At 53.1% G+C, this 22,739-nt stretch overlaps 1 protein-coding gene, 1 long non-coding RNA gene and 1 pseudogene across 15 annotated transcripts in view; 2 read left to right on the forward strand and 1 right to left on the reverse strand.

Annotated features, from left to right (window-relative positions):
* Positions 1 to 705: 705 nt before the first annotated feature.
* LOC145509529 (USP6 N-terminal-like protein) overlaps positions 706 to 22,739 on the reverse strand; it is a 44,440-nt gene continuing 22,406 nt past the window's right edge. The window contains exons 1-11 of one of the 13 annotated variants that reach the window (XM_081498372.1): positions 10,881 to 10,997; positions 8,785 to 8,855; positions 7,657 to 7,759; positions 7,323 to 7,388; positions 7,032 to 7,112; positions 6,655 to 6,762; positions 4,204 to 4,324; positions 3,489 to 3,583; positions 3,198 to 3,251; positions 2,222 to 2,361; positions 706 to 1,976 (exon numbers count right to left, since the gene is read on the reverse strand). In XM_081498372.1, coding sequence (XP_081354498.1) covers positions 1,973 to 1,976; positions 2,222 to 2,361; positions 3,198 to 3,251; positions 3,489 to 3,583; positions 4,204 to 4,324; positions 6,655 to 6,762 — 522 coding nt within the window. In that variant the 5' untranslated portion in view covers positions 7,032 to 7,112; positions 7,323 to 7,388; positions 7,657 to 7,759; positions 8,785 to 8,855; positions 10,881 to 10,997 and the 3' untranslated portion in view covers positions 706 to 1,972. Of the gene's footprint in view, positions 1,977 to 2,221; positions 2,502 to 3,197; positions 3,257 to 3,488; positions 3,584 to 4,203; positions 4,325 to 6,654; positions 7,129 to 7,322; positions 7,389 to 7,656; positions 7,760 to 8,784; positions 8,856 to 10,516; positions 10,998 to 22,739 lie in introns of those variants that run through there. The other 12 variants (XM_081498366.1, XM_081498368.1, XM_081498367.1 and 9 more) reach the window with 12 other exon arrangements.
* On the forward strand, positions 5,724 to 9,517 carry LOC145509530 (uncharacterized). The gene is made up of 2 exons (XR_014056143.1): positions 5,724 to 6,169; positions 6,694 to 9,517. It is a non-coding gene; the product is annotated as an uncharacterized LOC145509530 (long non-coding RNA).
* LOC145509528 (ATM interactor pseudogene) lies at positions 11,107 to 13,838 on the forward strand (annotated as a pseudogene). Its single transcript, XR_014056139.1, has one exon. The product of XR_014056139.1 is annotated as an ATM interactor pseudogene (transcript).

A 22,739-nucleotide genomic window follows, 5' to 3' on the forward strand; every position in this document is an offset into this window, starting at 1 on the left:
TCAGCCCTGACCCCTCAGTGGGCAGTGGGAGGGCTGCTGAGGACACATACTCCAGTGGGGTGCCCCTGGAGCCCAAGACAAGCGGGGCCCAGCTCCCCATTTGTGGGGGGAAGGGGGAAGGGTCTGGGATTCTGCTCAAGGCGGAGGCAGTGTTCCCCATGAGCTGGGCCCTCTTCCTTCCACACACTGGGGCGTGAGATCCAGCAGCACGGGGCACACACGCGGAGCCTACCCGAGGAGGGGGCCCTAGGCTGCCTGAGCTCAGGTGCTGTGCCCCTGACAGGTGTGGAGCGGCATAGAGGTGTCCAGTGTGATGTGGGAGGAGGTACACGAGGTGGGTGTGGGGAGGAGGCGGCAGGGAAGAGAGGAAGTGCCACTGGAGCCTGGCCAGTCCAGGTTGGTAGCCAGAGTGACTGCCGACACAGTTTGCACAGACTGTCATGAACTGATGCTCCCTACCCGCCAGCAGTTGCTCTCTTTGAGCCCAGTCCTGGCCCACCGGGCGCAGGCTGAGTCACAGTCAATTATCCAGTGGTCTTGATCCTGGGGTTTGGCTGAAGCTTGGAGTCTGCAGTGCCTGTGGCCTCCCACCAGGCAGCTGGGAACCTCAGTTTTCCGGCTGGTGCCCCCTTTGCCTCTGGGGGACCTGAGAGCATCCTTCGGAAATGTCTGGGTGCTACAAGAACCAGCCAGTCTAGCACTTAATGCACGAAAATGTATTAACCTTTAATCAGTAAGGGGGGAAACTGGAACTAAAGTTTGTCCGTCCCTTGAGGGAGATCTTCAAAGCAAATGGCTGGGGGGCAGGGAACCCAGTTGGACCCCAGGTGGGGTTGTATTTGCTGAGATTTAGGGGCCCCAAAAGGCAGTCACTGACTTGGACACAGTGTGTCGAGTCAGCCCAAACAGCAGCACCCTCTGCTCTAGCCCTGCCCCGCGTGTGAGGGTGGAGGTGGCCTGTTGCTCCCAGAAGCTCCTCAGGTCACCGAAGGGACCTCGTGGGGCATGCTCAGGCTGCAGGAGACCACATACAGCTCCAAGAGGGCTCGCCTTGCCTTGAGCCAGAGTTTCTGACTGGCCGGGGCAGCCCCTTTAGTCACAGTCCAGGCTGGGGGCTGCTCACACAGCCTCTGCCCTTCTGGGGCCCCAATTCAGGCCCTTCGGAGTCAGGGACTTGTGCTACAGGGGGGTGGGGGTAGGGCCCATCCTCCAAGAAGCTCAGCATGAAAAAGCAGGGCATGTTGCCAGCTTCTGGGGGCCTCGGGGTCCCTGTGTTCACAGTCATCTCGTCCTCTGGAGGCCCCCAAACATCCAGGCTCCCTGTAGACATAGAGCTCAGGGGGTCATGCAGACGTGTGGGGCCTTGGCGCAGCTCTTGGGGTGCTGTCCTGGCTCCATCATGGCTGTGCTGGTCACTCTCATGGGAGGGATGCTGGCTGCAGCTGTCTCAGGGCATGAAGGGTGTCCTGGGCCCAGCTGCACTGTCTTCAGCAGGCTGGGTGGACCTGGTTGCTGGGGCCTCAGTGGGGTCACAGGGTCAGGCCTGTCAGGTGGCCCTGGGGGTGGCCCAGGCAGGGGCTGAAGGGGAGGGGACCCAGCATTCCGGCTCAAAGCCAAGGTCTGGGGGCCACCTGCCTGTGGCCTCAAAGATCACTGGGAGTTTAGGAGGGAATTGTATCCCCGTGACCACAGGCAATCCTGAGGGCTGTCCTGGGGGCAGGAGGGCAGGCAGGCCAGACTTGGAGCCTCCAGGGCCCCCAGAGCCAGGCCTGCAGCTGTGGCCCCCTAAGGGGGCTGCTCCCTGGCATTTGGGATGGCCTGGCCAGGTGAAGGCCCGGGCTGCTCAGGTGGGCCACGGAGGGCCAGCCCTTCCTCTCCAGGGTGTGTCCTGAAGCTGGGAGGGGTCAGGAGAGGCCTGGGGTCCGGGGCCAGTCACTCCAGGCCCAAGGGCCGCCTGGGGAATTCCTCAGGTTTAGCTGTAAGTGAATAGACAGGCTTAGCTTCTCCTCCAGGACTTTCAGTCTGCACAAGGTGGGCCCATGGGGCCAGGCATGGCAGAACCAGCCCAGCTTTGAGAACAGCCCTCTAGGCCGCCACCCTCTGGCCTCTGTGGTGGCCGCCCAGAAGAGCAAATGGCCCGGGGGTGAGGGGAAGGCCCAGGGCTCGCCCACCCCGTACTGCCTGAGAGGGTGACTCAGGAGGAGACAGGGGCTGTACCCACCTGGGCAGGGGTAGGTCATTCTTCATCCTAGGTAGCTCAGCCATGGAGTCCTGCAGATGCCTGAGCACTGCGTCATCCTCCAGGGCCCAGGCCCCAGACAGCATGTCCTGTAGGGACTCCTGCAGGCCTTCCAGGGGCAGCTTCAGGAGGTGTTCCAGGGGTAGGGGTGCTGTCAGGTCACTGGGGGACCCACAGGGAATGCTCAGCCCCCCATCCTGGGGTTCCTCCTGTAGGGGGAGGGGCGGCTGTGTCCCTCTGTGCGCCACACCTGGTGGTCCATCTGTCCCGAGAGAGCCCCAGGGAGTGCCCCGGCCAGGGGCACTCACCACAGGGCACCCTGACCACCTTTGTGTGGCCAGAACTCCCTTCTCCGCAGCCTGCGCTCCACGCTCAGGCCTACTTCCTCCTGTGTACCTTGAGGACGGTGTAGGCCATGGCCGTGAGCACATGCTCACCCTCCAGGATGTAGGCATCCCAGAGCCTCAGGGTCAGCGGAAAGTGGGGGGGCTCTGTGGGGACAGTGGGAATGGGAGGGGCTGGTAGAGCAGGGGACAGGGGCTCCCAGCACAAGGTTGGAAGCCCCATCTGCCTCTGGTCCCTGTAGTCCCACCGTTCATCAGACAAGGTCCCAGAGCTGCTCATCTGGGTGGACAAAGGTACTCCCACCAGGCCTCTCAGGGTCCTTAGGGCCTGACAGCACACCAGCTAACCCTCTTGGTGGGGACACCGCAGCAGATCATGATGATGGCTCAGCTGCACCCCAGGTTGACCCACCCTTCCTGAAGGGAGCCAGGTGGAAGCGGTGGGTCCCTGGGACTTCAAGGTGCCCTGAGACCCCACCAGGAGGGCTCTGGGCTGCCCCTCAGGGCTCCTCAGGAGGGTCTTGGCATATCTGAGGGTGGGGTTTGTCCCTCCCTGGGCATCAGGAGTGGGGGACAGGGAAGCCTTGGAACTCAGCGTCCCTGGGCAGCCTTACCTGGTTGATGAAGCACTGCATGAACCACATGGGTGTGTAAATCCCTGCAGACATCTGCTCTAAAGCAGGGCATGGGGTGCTCAGGGCCTGCCTGCTCTGCTGGAAACCTCCCTATTTCGAGGCCCTGTGCAGCCACCCTCAGGGGCCAGGTGGACATGCTGTCCATGGGCCTGCTCAGCCCGAGCTCACCCCTGGCCGCCCCCAGGAGAAGGCGAATGAAGCCTGAGGGAAGCCAAGTCCCCGCAGTGGCCATGGGACAGCACCTCTGGGTGGGGCGACAGTTGTACTCACCACATGTCCCTTCAACTTGAGGAGGGCTCTGCCAAGAATGTGCTTGTGATGGGCCTGGAATCTTAGCAATTTCAGGAGTCCAGGGATGAAGAAGCCTGAGGAGCCCCCAGACCCCCACAAGTCAGAGCCTCACCCAGAGTGGAGTGTACCACCACAGGAGCCCCTGGTGGTGACCCCTCTTGAGCCCTGGCTGGACATGCTCTTTCCGGGCAGGACAGCCTGTGAGGCCAGGGCAGAGGCCCTGCTCCTGGATGCCCAGCTCAGCTGGCGCCCTGGGCAGAGGGGTGGGCAGGCATCTGGCCCCGGCATACCATCCCCACAGCAGCCACAGTGGGGGATGGTGGGCCTGGTATGGAGGGGCAGGGAGTGTGGCCCCCAGGGGAGATGCAGGGTGTGCGCCTGGCCATCTCCTGGCCTCTGCAACCAGGCTGGGGGCAGAGGAGGTGGTGCTGCTGCCTGGGCTTCATCTGGCCGTGGGCTTGCAGGGTGCCTGGTGGATGGCAGGCTTGAGGCAGAAGGACCAGCAGGGAAGGAAGGGAGAGTGGCCTATATTAGGCCGGGACTGAGGGCCGAGGCTCCATGGCCCAGAGGGCAGCGTGGGGAGACAGTGCCCTTTGCTGATGGGGAGCTGTCCTGGGCAGGGGTCCCCACCAGCCCCCCTGCAAAGAGACCCCAGATCCTGAGGCTTGCCCAGCAGTCCTCGGCAGGCACCTACCGCCCATGGTGTGCTTGTCGTCAGCCATCAGCTGCACCAGCGTCCAGAAGGCCTCCTCTTCGTTCAGGAACATCAGTAGGACAGCCGCGACCCCGTTCATGCCCTGGCAGTAGCCCACCTCCTGCAAGAGCCAGATGTGTGTCGAGGACCCACCTGGAAGCCACCTCTGCCCCCTCCTGATACTCCCACCTCTGCTCCTGGATGCTCCTGACTCCTGACCATCAGGAAGACCCACTGGAATGGGCAGGGCCTGGGCACACAGATATTCTCAGTGTCATACATGGAGTAGGCCACCAGCACGTGGAACAGGGCCTGCTGCCTGGGGAAAGGGACACAGGGGGCTTCTTTCACGCCAATGCTCTTAGTTTTATATTGTCTGACAGAGCCTCACGACAGAGCAAGTATGTTTAAGAAATGAACCCCCAAAGCCAAGGAGTCCTGGAGCCACTCTGCTTTGGGACCGGCAGGGCCCCTCAGTAGAGACATCTCACTGTGAGAGGAGTGTGAGGGGCCTGGGGTCACCACTCGGGCAGCACAGCCCACTCCTGCTTTGTTGCTCTCAGCCCCGCTGTGGCCAGACCCCTCTTCTCTCTGGGGTGGGGGCTCTGAAGAGTGTCTCTTGGTCCAGAGTGAGCTTGATCTGCAGGCCAGTTGCCTGCAACCTGAATCGGTCGTGGCAGGACCCTCTCTCTTGCATGCCCATACATTTTCCCTGGCTGTCAGTGTCTTCAACCCACTCCCAGTTACTTGGATTGGAACAGCCTGTTCAGAAAGCATGACGTGTTGGGAGATGTGATCCCTGGGGGCTTACTAGGGGATTATAGTAAATGCTTCAGGTGTAGCAACAGGCTCAGGGTCACGTGTAAGAAAAGAATCCTGCTTCTTTTTTTCTTTTTGCCCCACTGCTTGGCTTGTGAGATCTTAGTTCCCTGACAGGGATGCAACCTGGGCCCTCTGCAATGAGAGTGTGGAGTCCTAACTACTGAACTGCCAGGGAATTCCCAAGAATCCTTGTTTTTAAAATGCATACTAGTGGCGGTGGGTTGGGTGGGGGGTTTCCTTGGCTGACAAGGGGTTAAGAGTCTGTTCTTTGTTCTTCCACCACAAGGGGCATGGGTTTGCTCCTTGGTCAGGGCACTAAGCTCCCATAAGCCACATGGCATGGCCAAAACAAAGCATACTAAGAGCCTAGGGATGGGGTGAGGCTAGAGGTCTTGGATCTGCTGTGAAAGGCATGTGCTGGTCAAGGATGTGGTGAACGCAGGAGATGGGATGGGACTGGGTCCCTAAGTGATGGAATCTGGGGTTCACCAATCTATTTTTACAAATGACAGAAACTGTAGAAGTAGAAATATGTAAGTAACACCATCAAGATGGGGCGTCATTTTGACCCCTCTAACCCGAATTCAGTCCATCTGAGCTCCTGTCCAGCCAGGTCTCTGCCGCCTAGAGCCCCTCCCCTCCTGCGGGTGCCCCGTCCCACTCTCCCCTCCCCCAACCTCCACCCGCCGCGTGCCCTCCACCTCTGCCCAGGCTCCTAACGTGTCTACTCGCGCCCCCTCGAGACTCAGCCGGTACAGCCAGAACGGGCGGGGATCGACCCCCTGCCATCCCAGCTCCAGACCCAGGTCCACAGCCTCCCCGCCGGGAACCTGAGGACCCACTTGATTTCGTATCGCTCCCAGAAGAAGTTATTCCTGAAGGTGCGGTTGATGTCTACGTCAATGTGCTTGACGTCAGGACAGCACCGCCGGGCCTGCTCCTTTATGCGCTGTGGGTGGGGCCAACGTCAGGAGGCCCTGACCTGCTGGACCAACCGCCACAACTGCCGCGACGGGGCGGGCGCTGCGCGGCCAGAGGGACCGGAGCTCTTTTCTGCAGAAACCTCATTCCACTTGTTTCTGAAGCCAGCGGGGCTCACGAGTGACGCCCCCGTCCAAGGCCCAGAACCCCGATCGTTAACAAGGTAACGTCCAGGCCCTCTGGACTCTTCCTCCGCCTCCCCCAGGGGCCTCCCAAGTGACAGCTCCCTCCAGGCCCTGAGCCTGGTCCCGGGAGGCGGCTCCCAGATGCGGGGGAGGCGGGGTGGGCGGCTGGGCCTCTGCTTCCTAACACCCTCTGGAGTGTCGCTGCCCTTAGGCGGTAACAGGCGGGGCGGGGCGAGAAGGGGGCGGGATGGGGTGGGCGTGGCGAGGCGAGAGGGCGCGGCATGACGAGAGACTTCAGTTCGCTGCCTTTCCTTCTGATAGTCACCTACTTCTCTTTTGGCACCAGCCCGACTCAGCGGGCTCGGGCTCCCAACACCCTGACTCTGAAAACCGCCCAGGAGGACCGTGGAGCCCCACAGCCCGACACCTCCATCCCCCACTCATGGCCAGGGGTCCCCAGGGGCAGCCCGCCAAGCTCCTGATGGCCTGGCCTGTTGCTCCTGCTCAGGTGGACCGGCCGTACCTGATATTTCCTGATGTTCTCCGCCTTCACCTTCTCCAGGTCCAAGAGCAGAGACCAGGCCTGCCCTCGCACTGGTGGAGGGATGCCCATGGACACCCTTCGGCACATCTGTGGGGGCGAAGCAGCCCTGAGACAGATGCGGGCACCACGACGGGGAGGAGACGGAGCGAGAGGCCTGTGGAAGATGCTGCTGAGGGGCAGGGTCTTCCTAGAGCTGGGCCTGATCTTCCCAAAACTGGGAGTGGAGAATAGCCCCGACTGCTCCCTCCCTGTGGGGTCCTGGGCTGGGCTAGCTGCCGCCATGGCATCAGAGTCTCCCGAGCCTTGTGGGGCCCAAAGGCCAGCGCCCAGCAGGGTCAGGATACTCAGCTTTGTACCTTCTTGCTGCCCTGGTATTTTTGCCAACTCCTCAGCTTCTTCACTCACTTGTCGGCTCGCCAGAGGTCCTGGGCTTTTTGCTAGAAAATAGGACATGGTGGCGGTGTTCTAGCTGCCAGCTCCCTAGGGTGGCCTGAATGGGCGTGAACTCAAGGGCCCCCAGGACAGGCACAGACCCTCCACAGACCAAGGACACTTCGATGGCTCTGGAGTGTGGAGCAGCAGGGAACCCCGGCTGCACCCGTGACCACCTCCCTCCTCCTGCTGGTACAGCACGCATGGGGTCTTACCCTCACTGAGTGAGTGCTAAGGCTGCAGATACTGAGGCCGTGGGTGCTGAGACTAGGTGAGTTTTCCTGATTGGAAGGCAAGAGAAACAAGGTGTGAGGTACTGACCCAGCTGGAGGCCCAGAAGGCCCCACCCACCTCCCTCAACCCCCAAGTCTCAGTCCAGGAGATTAAGCCGCGAGACTGAGGGCCAGGGCTCCATGGCCCAGAGGGCAGCGTGGGGAGCCAGTGCCCTTTGCTGATGGGGAGGTAGCCTGGGCCAGGGTTCCAACCAGCCCTCCTGCAAAGAGACCCCAGATCCTGAGGCTTGCCCAGTAGTCCTTGGCAGGCACCTACCACGCATGGCGTGCTTCTCATCAGTCATCAGCTGGAACAACCTCCAGAAGGTGTCATCCTCATTCAGGAACATCAGTAGGATGGCCACAACCTCGTTCATGCCCTGGAAGTAGCCCACCTTCTTCAAGAGCCAGACGTGCGTGGAGGACCCACCCGGAGCCCACCTCTGCTCTTGGATGCATCAGCGCCGTGGCCTGCCATGGCCACCAGAGGTCCCGCCTCCAGAGAGGTCTATCTGCCAATGGGAACCCACCCCCAGGATGGGAAAGAGGGGCATCCCAATGACTCACAGCAAGGAACCTAGCCTATTTGCAACTCTCTACAGTGAGAGCTCTGCATCCTACCCTGGTTCCTCTGGAGACCTTGCATGGCCAAAAGCCATAGGGGGCCAAGAGATGCCAGTAAAGGCAAGGCAGGACAACTCCCCACCCTGCATCCCAGGGGCACAGCACCAGGCCCACCTGATTCAGTGGGATCTGCCTGGGCCTCACCTGCTAGTACCTGGCTAGGATCCTGCCTGGGCCACTCGGTCCCATTTGCGGTGGACCCCCCCCAAGCCATACCCGCTTGTCCTGGGGAGGATGTCCACTCTGGCTCACTCTGCTCAGCCTTGGCTATGACCCCTACCTGGAATGTGAGTGCTCTTGCTGCCCATGGTTCCCACTGGGCTGTACCTGTGCACACCTGGCAATGGGCCCCACCTGGGCCTCACCTGCTTCTCCTTGGCTATGGTTCCACCAGAGACATGCCTGTTCCTACTGGCGGTGTGGGCTGTCATGGCCCACCTGGGCCTCACCTGCTGCGTGCTGACTGTGCTCCCCGCCTGAGCTGTACCTGCTCCTACTTGTAATTATCCTTACGTGGCCTTCCCTGGTCTACCTGGGGATCTCAGCCTGCCCTCCCCTGCTTATCTTTGGCACTGATTCCTCCTGGGACATACCTGCTTCTGTGGGCTAGGATGCTCACCTGGGCTGCAGTGATTCCCACTTGGGGAATGTACCTTTTCTGATGGGTGATGATAACAGTTCTACCTGGCTAGGATCCCTGCCAGGTCTCAACTGCCTGTCCTTGGCTCAGATCCTGCCTGGGTGCACCTGCTCTTGTCTATGATCCCTGCTGGGGTCTCACCTGCTCATATTTTGTTATAATTTCTTCTTGTTCCAAGGCTAGTAGGGTCTCCAGCTTCTCCATGTTGGATGCTGCAAGACAAAATCCATGTGTTCCGGTGCCCTAAAGAGCTTCAGGGACCCAACAAGTGGAAGTTGGCTCCCTGTTGGCAGCTTCCTGGTCATAGGGGGAGAAATCAGACATTAGTGCCCCCTTAGTGGGTGGGATCTCCCTTGGCGATCATGGCTTGTATCCACACCTAATACTTCCACTTCTAGACTTCAGGACAGGGGTAGACCTTTCTCCAAAGTCCCCCCAGCTTTAGAAAACAAGGCCAACAGGCTCATGGGAGCTGCCCAACCTCATCAGCCATCAGGGAGATGCAAATCAAGACCACAGGGCACACCACTTCTCACCCATGGAAACTTTATTCCCAATAACAGGATGTGGAAAGATTGGAACTCTCCTGTACTGCGAGCAGGAAATGGTGACCCTAGCTACACTGTGGATGGGTGAACGAAATCAGGCACAAGAGACCATATATTGTATGATTCCATTGATCTGAAGTGTCCAGCATCGCCAAGTCCATAGAGACAGAAACTGGATCGGGGGTCCCCAGGGCTGGGGGATGGGTGAGGGGTGGGTATCTGCTGATGGATAGGCTTTTTTTACGAGGTGGTGACAGGTGGACGTAGTGGTGATGGTAGCAGGAGTCTGTAAAATAAAGACCTCTGAATGGTCTACTCGAGCTAAAGTGGATGATGTGTGAATTTAAGAGAAAGCTCTTTGAGCCGGATTCACCCCAGGAGCCCTGAAAGTGGTAGTGAGAGAGATTAAAACACAACCAGGGGCTCTCATGTTCTAGGGCGGCAGCCCTGAGCTCCTGCCTACGGGGCTCTTCCTGGGACCACGCCCCCCTCACCTCTGGCCCCCCCCCCACCGCTGGTCCCCCTCCCCCCACGCAGGATGGCCCCTCTCCGGAGGCAGAGCAAGGATTGGGGGCCGGGGCACTAGGAAGAGACACACTTCATAATGGACCTAACTCACAGCTGATTCTGGCTGGTGAATCGGCTCAGGCAACACACCAGCTGATCAGAAGGGTGTTGGTTTGGGAAAAGAATGACATATTTAACCTCAGGCAGCCTCTCTGTGCTGCTGAGACCACCCTTCAGTCCACAAGTCTGAACAGGGTCAAGGGGGAAAGGGCCTCGGTTCCTGGACTCGCACAGAAAACCATCAAGAACATGGCTGGAGAGTGTAGCGCTGGTGACACATGGAGAAGACGGGACAGCGCACTGCACGGGGTGAGGCCCTGTGTCCCCACCCACCAGCCCACAGGCCATAAGAACTCATGCGGCCAGCTTGCCTGATCTGGGGCAGGACAGACAGGACGCCTCTGGGATCCAGGACACGAGCACAGGCTTGGAACCACCGGGCTCTGGAGATGCCAAAGCTCTGCCCTTCTCCCCCGCATCCTCCTCCATCCACACCCCTCCCTCCTCCTGCATCCCCCCACCTCTTCCCCTCAGCTTCCATCGCTTCTCCATCCTCCCTACCCCTCCATCAGCTGCTATACAGTCCTCGGCCAGCCCCTCGCTTCACCCTCCTTCATTCTCCACACGTCCCCCACCCCCAGGCCTTCACCTCACCATCCACCTCAGCCACCCTTCCTCCTCCCACTCCTGTTTCCTGCCAACCTCCCTCTCCTCTTCCCTCTTTATGTTTCCTGCACTTCCGCCTCTTCCTGTCTCACCTCCTCTGTCCTATTCACACCTCCTCCCTCTATATCCATCCTCCTGTACTCTTTTGTCCTCTGCCTCCATCTTCCATCCGTCTCCTCCACCTCCTCCTGCATCCTCTCTCCCCTCCTTCATGCTCTCCTCTGGGTCAGGTGTGGAAGCTCTGAGACTCCCCACAGGGACACACACAGGCACCTCTGGCTGCAGCCCACTCCCTCCTTGGAGCCAGGAGGGGACTGCAAATCCTGGCTGTTGTTCAGTACTGGGGGCTCAGCATCACCTCTGCCAGGAAGGATGGCGTCTTCCTGGCCCCCCACCCAGGGGCCTCTGTCCCCAAAGAATCTACAAGAGACGAGGCAATGCTTTTACCCATCAGACCTCTCGCTGCTCGAGCTGTGTCTCCTTGATGGAAATGCACCCAGGGACAGGGCAGAAGAGATGGAACAGGGCAGGCGAGGGTCAGAGCAGGTCAGAGACGCAGGGGCCTCCGAACACCTACAGACATGAAACAGAGTGGATGTGGGCAGCAGGCAGAACTGAGGGGTCGCTGCCTTTCCACCTCACAATGGGGGCCAGGTCAGAGGTCAGGGGCAGCACTGAGCCCATACACCTGAAGGCCAGGCGTGGAGGAGGAGCGTCTTGTCACCAGGCAGGGGAAGGTGACCAGGGACAGGTGTCACCCGGCACCGGCAAGTGCAGGTCCTAACCAGTAAAAGCATGTAAGCTTAAAAAGCTCAAAATTTAAAAACAGGGCTCCGGCTGCGGTGCGAGGGCCATGGCGGCCTCTGAGGCAGTGGAGGCGGATACCGTGGCTCTCGGGTGCCCCGGCTGTCCCAGCGGCCGCAAGGGTGCCGCCGCCGCCTCGGGTCCGTGGGGTCCCCCCCGGCGGCTGAGAGGCAGCCAGCCCCGACCCACGGTGGTGAGGCAGCAGCCCACAGGTTCGGTGTCGCCGGGGAGCCTATCCAGCCGCCAGTGAGCGAGCTGTCCCGGGCCGTGCATGGTGCGCAGCTGCAGCGAGATCCTGCCCAACAGCCCCGTGCTCAACATGCACCTGCTCGGGCCACCACCGCCTGCAGGATGGCATAGTGAATCCAACAATAAGAAGAGATTTGAAAACTGTACCAAAATTCTACTGTGGTCCAATTGAAGGATGCCCTGGAGGCCCTGACAGACCATTTTCTCAATTTTCTTTCGTCAAACAGCACTTGATGAAAATGCATGCTGAAAAGAAGCATAAGTGGAGTAAGTGCAGCGGTTCAGCGGGACCTGAAAAGACACGCAGAGGATTGTGGCGAGACCTTCCAGGGCACGTGTGGCTGTCCCTGTGCCAGCAGGACTGTGTTACAGTCCCACATCTACCGAACTGGCCATGAGATCCCTGCAGAACACAGGGATCCACCTACTAAGGAAAGGAAAATGGAAAACTGCCTGCACAACCAGAAGCTGTCCAGTAAGACTGTTGAATCACTGAGCAACCAAGCAATTCCACGACCAGACGCTCCAGAACTAGAAAACTTCAGAAATAAAGCTGGTGGCTTCTTTTGAAGACTCTTGCAGCTCTAATGCCAAACAGCAGACTCTCCCAGCAGTTCAAAGGTACCCTCAGATGTTGTTTTTACCAAAGCCCAAAGTGGCTTTGGTTAAACTCCCCATCATGCAGTTTTCTCCTGTGCCTGTCTTTGTGCCTACAGCCAACTCCTCGGCCCAGCCTGTGGTGTTGGGTGTCGACCATCAGGGCTGTGCCTGCGGTACCGTGCACGTACTTGCCTTGTCCATTGGAACCTTGATCCTCGGCCTAGTTTCAGAGGCCTGCTCTCTCAAGGAGAGCCTCCCTCTTTTAAAAGTTGTAAATCCTGTTGCTGTTGAGCCGATTAGCACAGGTGTTCAAGTGAACTTGGGTAAAAGTCCATTTAACCCGTTACAAGAACTTGGGAACACATGTCAGAAGAACAGCATTTCTTCAATCAATGTACAGACAGACCTGTCCCACACCACACCACAATTTATGCCATCCTGTTCACAAACTGATTTGGCATTTGGTTTCCAGTTTTCCCTTCCCATTAGTGTTCAAACTCAGACTTTTTTGCCCAGCTCTAAGGTAACCTTATCTATCACTGCTCAGACTGATGCATTTATAGATGCCAGTTTCCAGCCAGGTGGGATCTCCAGAGAAACTCAGACCAGTGGAATGCAATGTCCAGCAGAAGACCGAGTACAGGTGGACCAAGCTGTAATGTGTAGAGACATTACTGAGAGTGTCCATTCATCATATGGTGTGTCTACAGACAATATTATAAGCAGCGGCTTAGTAGCAGAGATTGTAACTCATGACTTGTTACCTCAGAACCACCCTAAAACTTTAACTCAAGATATTGAGAAGTCCGCACTAATTGTAAACTTCAGTACACCGAATAGTATGCTTTCAGCACAGAACATGACAGATAATCAGACCTCGACCATGGATTTATTAAGTGATCTAGAAAACATCTTGTCAAGTAACCTGCCTGGTCAGACCCTGGACAATCGTCATCTTTTGTCTGACACAAATAGTGGACCTGACACCCGGCTCCTATCTGGCTCAACCCAGAATCCTGCAATTGATTTTGATATCGAAGAGTTCTTTTCAGCCTCAAATATCCAGATGCAAACCGAGGAGAGTGAGCTTAGCACCATGACCACTGAGCCAGTCTTGGAATCACCGGACATCGAAACCCAAACTGACTTCTTCCTTGCAGATCACTCTACCCAGGCTTACAGTTGTAGGGGAAATTCTAGCTTCTTAGGCCTTGAAATCTTTGACACGCAGACACAGATGGACCCGAACTTCTTTTTAGGCAGTAGCCCTTGTCGGCCACTGGGAAGTATCCTGAAATATTCCAGCTTTTCCTTGAGTACTGATTCATCTGACACAGATACTCAGACTGACAGGGTCTCCACTGCTAAAAACCTGCCTGCCCTGGAAAACAAAGTTCAGCTGAACAGTGCTGAAACACAGACCATGAATTCTGGCTTCAAAACTCTGGGGAGCTTATTCTTCACCAGCAATGAAACTCAGAGAGCCGTGGATGACTTTCTTCTGGCTGATTTGGCCTGGAACACAATGGAATCTCAGCTCAGCTCTGTCGAAACCCAAACGTGTGCAGAACTACACCCAGTCTCCAAATTCTGAAAGCGGAGTCCACATGGGGATGGATTCACGGTTCCCTTCTGGATTTAGAAGATGAAGAACGAGGACAACAGTATTAACTCTACTGAATGTAATCGATGATACAGTAACTTCGATTCTTTGAGGTTCTTTGCCTTTTTGTACTTGTAAACATGAAATTTGTGTGAAAATTTGTGAGTGTATTATAAAGTGTAAAATGTTGATCTAAAAAAAAAAAAAAAAAATTAAAAGCAGGGAGGGAATTCCCTGGCAGTCCAGTAGTTAGGACTCCATGTCTCCACTGCCATAGGCCCAGGTTCAATCCCTGGTCGGGAAACTAAGATTCTGCAAGCATGGGGTATGGCCAAAAAAATATGTATGTGTGTACATACAGATAGAGATATAGATACCTCCAGGCAATCTTCCCAACCCAGGGTTCGAACCCACGTCTCCCACATTGCAGGCAGATTCTTTACCAACCGAGCCACCAGGAAAGTTCTATATAGTAGGACCTTATTGTTTATCCATTCTATGTATGGTAGTTTGCATCTACTTATCCAAAACTCCCAATACATCCCTCCCCCACAGCTCATTTATTTTTATCGTCCACTGTATGCCATTGTCTGGATGTGCCACCATTTGTGTATCCGCTCACCTATTGTAAAAGGTATCTTTGGAGCTGCTTTTGCGGGCAGATTATAGCAGATGCCACGGAAAGGCTCAGGACGAGTTGTGGCGTGAGATGCCCATCAGAAGGTGCCAGAACCTCTTCTGTCTCACCAGGGCTCCACCAGTCCTTTCCTCTGCATCCTGACCCATGGTTACTGCACTAGAGTAGACCCGGTCTTTGCCTCCAACTAGGGTTGATCAGGTAAGCTTCCCCCGTGGATCAGATGGTAAAGAATCTGCCTGCAGTGCAGGAGACGGGTTCAATCCCTGGATTGGGAAGATCTCCTGGGGATGGAGAAGGAAATGACAATCCACTCCAGCATTCTTGCCTGGAGAATCCCATGGACAGAAGAGCCTGGTGGGCTACAGTCCAGGGGGTTGCAAAGAGTTGGACATGACTGAGCAATTAACACACACACACACACACACACACACACACACACACACACACACACACACACACAGGGTTATAGGGAAACCACTGGTGGGAGAAATTAAGTTGGACTTGTTTCCTTTGGATTAAAAAGCAGGGTTTCATGACTGGATGTTGTCCCTGGAAGGAGTGGGGGAGGATAGATGGGTCAGGGTATAATCAGGGTGTATATGGGGTTGTAGTTCAGCATTTATGGGGCTTGTCCAGAATTTCAGCCCCAAAGAAGCTAACTGAAGAGTCAGCTGGACCTGCCATCTGTAGAGCTGAGCTTGGCGTTGGGGGGTGGGGGGTGGGGAGCAGGGAGGAAAAGCAGACCCAAGTCTGATTTCCCGGGATGGCAATGCCCATGTCCCTGACCCAAGGATGCTTGTGTCTGGTTGGATGAGAAATCAGGGGCCCGGCAGGAGGGAGGTGGCTTGGGATCCTTGGGTCTGAGGCCCCCCTCCCCTTTATATAGTGACCATGTTAAGTGGCTGTTGAAGGCAGCAGGTGGACCTGCCTTCCCAGGTGTGTGCAGCCTGCCTTGCTTTTACCCTGTGTTGTCAGGGCACTTTAGGGAAGATAGCGCCTGTTCCAGAAATACTGACCAATTTTTTTCAGAATGTATTTATTAAGGGCTCAGAACAAGAACTTCCCTGGTGGCTCAGATGGTAAAGAATCCGCCTGCAATGCAGGAGACCTGGGTTTAATCCCTAGGTTGGAAAGATCCCCTAGAGGAGGGCATGGCAACCCACTCCGGTATTCTTCCCTGGAGAATCCCCATAGACAGAGGAGCCTGGCGGGCTACAGTCCAGGGAGTTGCAAAGCATCAGACATGACTGAGCGACTAAGCACAGAAAAAGGAATCTTATGCCTACAAATATTTATTTTTTAATTAAATTTATTTTTGGCTGTGCTGGGTCTGCAGTTTCTGTGTGGGCTTTTTCTCTACTTGTGACGAGAGGAGACGCCTCTGTAGTTGCAGTGCGCAGGCTTCTCACTGTGGTGACTTCTCTTGTGGTGGAGCATGGGCTTCAGTAGTTGGGGAGCAGGGCTCAGTCGCTCCAGCATGTGGATCGGGGATTGAACCCATGAATTCTGCACTGGCAGGCAAATTCTTTACCACTGAGCCACCTGGGACGCTCACAAATAGGTTTTTAATTATGAATTCATAATAAATTATTACACACTGAATCCTATTGAGAGAAAATTAGGCAAGAGAAGAAGGGGACCTCAGAGGATGAGATGGTTGGATGATATCACTGACTCAATGGACATGAGTTTGAGCAAACTCAGGGAGATGGTGAAGGACAGGGAAGCCTGGTGTGCTGCAGTTGATGGAGTCACAGGGTCAGACATGACTGAGTGACTGAACAACAAAGCCTTGTAAGTGTTCCCATGAAAACTTGAGTGAAGCTGGAACTTGAAATTTATGTATTTAGCCATGCCTCACTGCATGTGGGATCTTAGTTCCCCAACCAGGGATCAAACCTGTGCCCCCTGCAGTGGAAGCACAGAGTCCTAACCACTGGACTGCCAGGGGATTCTGGAAGCTATAGCTTTTAAACTGTTGTTTATCATTCCTTATTTCCTAGTCTCTTGTCCTCAGCCCCCTTTAAGGAAAAGGGTATCAGCTCATTCTGGTGAATCCAGAGCAACTTGGACAAAGATAAATCGACTCAAAAGAGGACTTAAATGAAATCTAGCTCTTGTCCACCCTCTGTGGCACTTGGGTTCCTCACACACTCACACATCTTATCAATAGAGAACAAACTAGAGACTTTCCTACCTGTTCAGCAGTTATGACTCCATGCTTCCACTGAAGAGGGCATGGATTCAATCACTGCTTGGGGAACTAGTAGTTACCAGTGATTACCAGTGTGGAGAGGGATGGGGTAAGTGGCAACATAACGGTAGCGGAGTAAGAAGTACAACCAGTATAAAATAAGCTACAAGGGTATATTGAACAGGTGGTGCAGTGGTAAAGAATCCACCTGCCAATGCCTGAGATGCAGGAGACATGGGTTCGATCCCTGGGTCGGGAAGATTCCCTGGAGTAGGAAACGGGAACCCACTCCAGTATTCTTGCCTGGAAAATTCCGTGGACAAAGGAGCATGACAGGCTGCAGTCTATGAGTTGTAAAACATTGGATACGACTGAGTGACTGAACTCACATGCATGGGAAACAAAGCCAATAATTTATAATGAAGTATAACATTTAAAAATCATGAATCACTATATTGTACACCTGTAACTTATATAATATTATACATCAACTGTAATATATATATATATAAAAAAAAAACCTGGGGGACTTCCTTGGTGGCGTAGTAGATAGGAATCTGCCTGCAAATGCAGTGGACATGGGTTTGATCCCTGGTCCTCACATGTCGGTGCAACTAAGCCCAAGTGCCACAACTACCAAACCCACACTCCAGGGCCCATGAGCCATAACTACTGAGCCTGCATGCTGAAGCCCGTGCACCCTAAAGCCTGTGCTCAGAAACAAAGAAGCCACCACAATAAGAAGCCCATGCACCGCAACTAGAGAGTAGCCTCTGCTCAGTGCAACTAGAGAAAGCCCACAGGCAGCAATGAAGACACAGTGTAGGCAAAAAGAAATACATAAATAAAATAAAATAAAAATTTAAAAAAAGACAAAGAATTTCCTGGAGGTTCACTTGTTAGGACTCTAGGCTTCCACTGCCGGGGACCCAGGTTCAATCCCTGGACAGGTAACAGATCCCACAGGGTATGTGGTGTGGCTTAAGGAAAAAAAAAAGGGTACAAAACTTACAAACAAAAATCTTACCTAAATACCTGCCTGCCTCCAGGGGCCAGAGGTCGTGAATATTGCTGGGGAGTCCAGCCCAGGATGGAGGAGACCTCAGGAGTAGGTAGGGGCGTCCCAGGCACAGGACACAGTGTGGGTGGGCTAAGACCACCAGGTCACGTGGTCTTGGGCCCTGGTACCAAGCTGGACTTGGTCCTTGGTAGCTGGGGTGGCCTATGCGTTTTGTAAAAATTAATAACCCTTTGCTTTATAGTTCTAGGTTTACAGAAATACTGAGAAATGAATACAGAGTTTCCATATACCTGCCCAATTCCCCTATTCCTCCCCGCCAGTTTCCTCAGTTATTAACATCTTGCAGGAGTGTGGTGCAGCTGTGCTAAAGAATGAAATAAGACTGATCCTCAATGGACGTGAGTTTGAGCAAACTCTGGGAGATAGTAGAGAACAGGGAAGCCTGGCGTGCTGTAGTCCATGGGGTCACAAAGAGTTGGACACAACTGAGCTACTGAACAACAACAAGACTGATGCATTATTAGTTAAAGCCCATTATTTAGAGTGGGTCTCACTCTTGGTGTTGTGCAGTTCTATGACTTTTGAAAAATAATGATGACTATCCACCCAGTATTGTACAGAAGAGTTTCATTGCCCTAAAAATCCCCTGGGCTCCACCTGTTTCTCCCTCTATCCAACCTCCTGGCAACTACTGAGATTTTACCATCTCTGTTGGAGAAGGAAATGGCAACCCAGTATTCTTCCCTGGGAAGTCCCATGGACAGAGGAGGCTGGTAGCAGAATGTCCTATGGTTGGAGTCATATGGTATACAGTGTTTTCTGACTGCCTTCTTTTATGAAGCAAATGTGCACTTAAGGTATCTCCGTGTCTTTTCACGGTTTGATAGCTCTTTTTCTTCTTTTCGTTTTTCAATATGCTCTTTTGTTAATTGTGGTGAAATATACATAACATTTGGGCTTCCCAGGTGGCTCAGTGAGTAAAGAATCCATCTGCAAGTGCAGGAGATGCAGGAGACAGGGGTTCAATCCTTGGGTCAAGAAGATACTGTGGAGGAGGGTATGGCAACCCACTCCAGAATCCTTGCCTGGAGAATCCCATGGACAGAGGAGTCTGGCAGGGCATAGGGTCGCAAAGAGTCGGACACAACTGAAGCGACTGAGCACACACACATGCATATACTCACACATACATAATGTTTACCACTGTAATCATTTTTAAGCGTCCAGTTCAGTGGTGGTCACAGTGTAAATACAGTCACACTGTTGTGTGGTCATAGTCAACTATCCATCTCCAGAACTCTTCTTATCTTGTGAAACTGAAACTCTGTCTTCATTGAAGATAAATAGCTCATTTCTTCTTTAATTTAAAAATTTTATTATGGTAAAACTTTTGTTGTTTTTCAGTTACTAAATCGTGTCTGACTCTTTGCGACCCCATGTACTGCAGCACGCCAGGCTCCCCTGTCCTCTGCTGTCTCCCAGAGCTTGTTCAAACTCACGTCCATTGAGTCGGTTATGGTATCTAACCATCTCATCCTCTGCCGCACCCTTCTCCTTTTGCCCTCAATCTTTCCCACCATCAGGGTCTTTTCTAATCAGTTGGCTGTTCGCATCAGGTGGACAAAATATTGGAGCTTCAGCTTCAGCATCAGTCATTTCAATGGATATTCAGGGTTGATTTCCTTTAGGGTTGATTGGTTTGATCTTGCAGCAAAATATACATAACATAAAATCTACTGTGTTAACGATTTTTAAGTGTATAGTTTGGTGACATTAAGTACATTCACATTGTCGTGCAACCCTACCGACCATCCATCTCCAGAACTCTCTTCATCTTCCCAAAGTGAAACTCTGTCCCCTTTAAACATTCACTCCCCATCCCCCTTCCCCAGTCACTGCCCCCCCCCCCCCCCCGCCCACCTACTTTCTGTCTCTATGAATCTAGGGACCTCCCATAAGAGAAATCCTACAGTATTTGTCCTTTCAGGTCTGGCTTATTTCACTGAGTATCATGTCCTCTAGGTTTGTTCATGTCGTGGCAAATGTCATTCATTAAAAAAACATTTTATTATTTATTTTTTTGGCTGTGGCGGACCTTAGTTGTGGCATGTTGTATCTTTGATCTTAGCTGGGGCCTGTGGAGTCTTTTTAGCTGTGACATTTGAACTCTTAGTTGCTGATTTAGTTCTCCAACCAGGGATCAACCTGGGGCCCCCTGCACTGGGAGTGAGGAGTCTTAGCCTCTGGACCACCAGGGAAGTCCTAGAAATTCCTTTATTCTTAACAACTACTGATAAAGAAGGACTTACTTCTGTCACATTGATAATTGTTTTCTATATACCTTACAGCTCTTTTGTCTTTCATTTCCTGCATTACGTTTTCTTTTGTGCTTAATTTTTTTTAGTGAAATTTAAATGCCTCTCCTATTTCCTTTTGTGTATATTCTATAGCCATTTTCTTTGTGGTTACCATGGGGATCAAATACAACATCCTAAAGTTATAATACTCAAATTTGGATTCATGCCAGCTTAATGTCAATAACACACAAAACCACCTCTTCGTGGCTCCATCCCACTGTTTTTCAGCTGTTGGTGTCACAGAATCGCATCTTCAGACGTCATGCGTCCAAAAACATCAACCAATAAATGTTAAAATACATTAGCCTCAAGACTTCCCTGGTGGTCCAGTGGTTAAGAATCGCCTTGCGATGTAGAGGACACGGGTTCCATCCCTGGTCCGGGAAGATCCCACATGACATGAAGCAACTAAGTCCCTGTGCCAGTATTACTGAGCTCGCACGTTGCAAGTAGTGAAGCCCATGCATTTAGAGCCCATACTCTACAACAAGAGAAACCATCGCAGTTAGAAGCTCTCATACCTCAACTAAGACCCAGGGCAGCCCTCATTCGTGTCCGATTCCTTGCGACTGTATCCGCCAGGCTCTTCTGTCCATGGGCTTTCCCAGGCATGAATATTGGAGTAGGTTGCCATTTCCTTCTCTAGGGGATCTTCCCGACTCAGGGATTGAACCTGCATCTCCTGCATTGGCAGGCAGATTCTTTATCACTGAGCTACCAGGGGAGCCCTAGGTCCCAATGGCCATAGATTATATTTAGGTTTTCTGCCATCAAAATGCTACATCTTTTTCAAAAAGCAAGATTCCTAATTGTCTCTACTCTTGAGACCAGAGCTTGGAGGCTGTTCTACTTCAGCATGTGGTCGCTGGAAGATACTTTCACCTGCAGGATTTCAGGCCATTCTTCTGTGAAGCTCTGCTTTGAAATGCCAGCTTGCAAAACAGTTGAGATCTATTAAGAAACTTTCTGCTCTTAAAACCTAGTAAACTTGATCTACAGAGACGAAGATTGTTTAAATGGAGATTTAAACTGTGCAGGTACCTTTTTCCCTCGCAGGTCTGCCTTGGTCCCTGTGCAACCACATTCTTGGGGAGATGAAGGTGATTGCTGGTAGGCTACAACGTTACCATGGAGATGACTGGGACTGATCCTATGAACCGTGTTCTTGGGGCAACGCAAGTGACATTGGTAAGGTATAAGGTTACCATGGAGACAGCTGGGCCTGGTCCTCTGAGCAGCAATCATTCTAGCTATTATCCTGGCAAAAAGGGTGTGAGGAAATTAATATGCCAGCAGCTCCAAGGACACGTGACTGCTACAAATTCTGTGCTAGTCTGCGTTTCTACGGTCCGTGAATATCTCCTGGAACCACTGTGAAGAGCAATCTGCAAAATCGCCAGAGAAGCTATCAGGAAAATCTTCCAGTTTACCCTCTGTTGAAGGTTTGTTACAGATCCACAGCCTGATAAACCAGAGATGTTCGTGCCCTTTGTCTTAAAGCATAAACACAAAAGAAGAAAGAAAAAAAACAAAAAAGTTCACCTCAGAAGTTCATACTGGGGACTTCCCTAGTGGTCCATTGATTAAGAATCCACTTGACAATGCAGGGGACATAGGTTTGAATCCTGGTCTGGGAAGATCCTACACACTGTGGGCTGCAGCTGCTGAAGCTCACTCGCCTAGAGCCTGTGCTCTGCAACAAGAGAAGCCATTGCAGCTAGAAGCTTGCACACCGTAATTAGACAGTAGCCCCCGCTCACCACAACTAGAGAAAGCCGGCACACAGCAATGAAGACCCACGGCAGCCAATAAATAAATAAATAAAAATTTTAAAGAGAAAGTTCATATTCATTCTACAAGTCAACTTGAAGAAAAATCAGAGCAGCTGGGGATTAGTCTCTATGTGCTTTTACGCCTAGATTTTTGAGCAAAATTTTAGTTATATTTCAGGGGGCTCACTGTTTCATCCACTGATTTTTCTCAAAGTAAATTTTATATCGTTAGCATATATGGCAGCTAGTATCACTCACTCTAATTAGAAGATAAGAGTAGAAACAGTTATGATGACAACCACGATGGAAATCGGCATGGTAGTCCCTTGAACAGTTAAAAATAGATCTCCCATATGATCCAGCAATTCCACTTCAGGGCACGTACCCAAAAGAACTGAGAGCAGGGTCTCCCTTACGTCTGTGTTCGTAGCAGCATCATTCACAATGTGAAGGCTCTCTTCTGGGTTGTGGGTGGCCTGCTTCTCATTCAATCCTCACATGGTGTAAAGAAGATGGGAGGGCTCCACTGTTGTTGTTCAGCGGCCCTATGTTTTTCAGGGCTCCACTGTTGCTCAGTCGTGTTTGACTCTTTGTAATCCCATGGACTGCAGCATGCCAGGCTTCCCCTGTCTTTCACCATCTCCTAGAGTTTGCTCAAACTCTCGTCCATTGAGTCAGTGATGCCATCCAACTATCTCATCCTCTGCCACCCCCTTCTCCTCCTGCCTTCAATCTTTCCCAGCATCAGGGTCTTTTCCAATGAGCCGGCTCTTCTCATCAGGTGGCCAAAGTATTGGAGCTTTAGCTTCAGCATCAGTCTTTCTAATGGATATTCAGGATCAATTTCCTTTATATATATATTTTTTCTTTTTTGCTATTTCCTTTAGGATTGAGTGGTTTGATCTCCTTGCAGTCCAAGGGACTCTCAAAAGTCTTCTCCAGCACCATAGATTGACAGCATCAATTCTTTGGGGTCTCTTTTACAAAGGCACTAATTCCATTCATGGGGGATCTACCCTCCTGACTTAACCACTTCCCCAAGGCCCTGCCTCCTAATACCAACATCTTGGCTGTT

The sequence above is a fragment of the Giraffa tippelskirchi genome, chromosome 6 (genome assembly GCF_054371585.1).
Source record: "Giraffa tippelskirchi isolate mGirTip1 chromosome 6, T2T-mGirTip1v1.2.pri, whole genome shotgun sequence".
Classification (NCBI taxonomy): domain Eukaryota; kingdom Metazoa; phylum Chordata; class Mammalia; order Artiodactyla; family Giraffidae; genus Giraffa; species Giraffa tippelskirchi.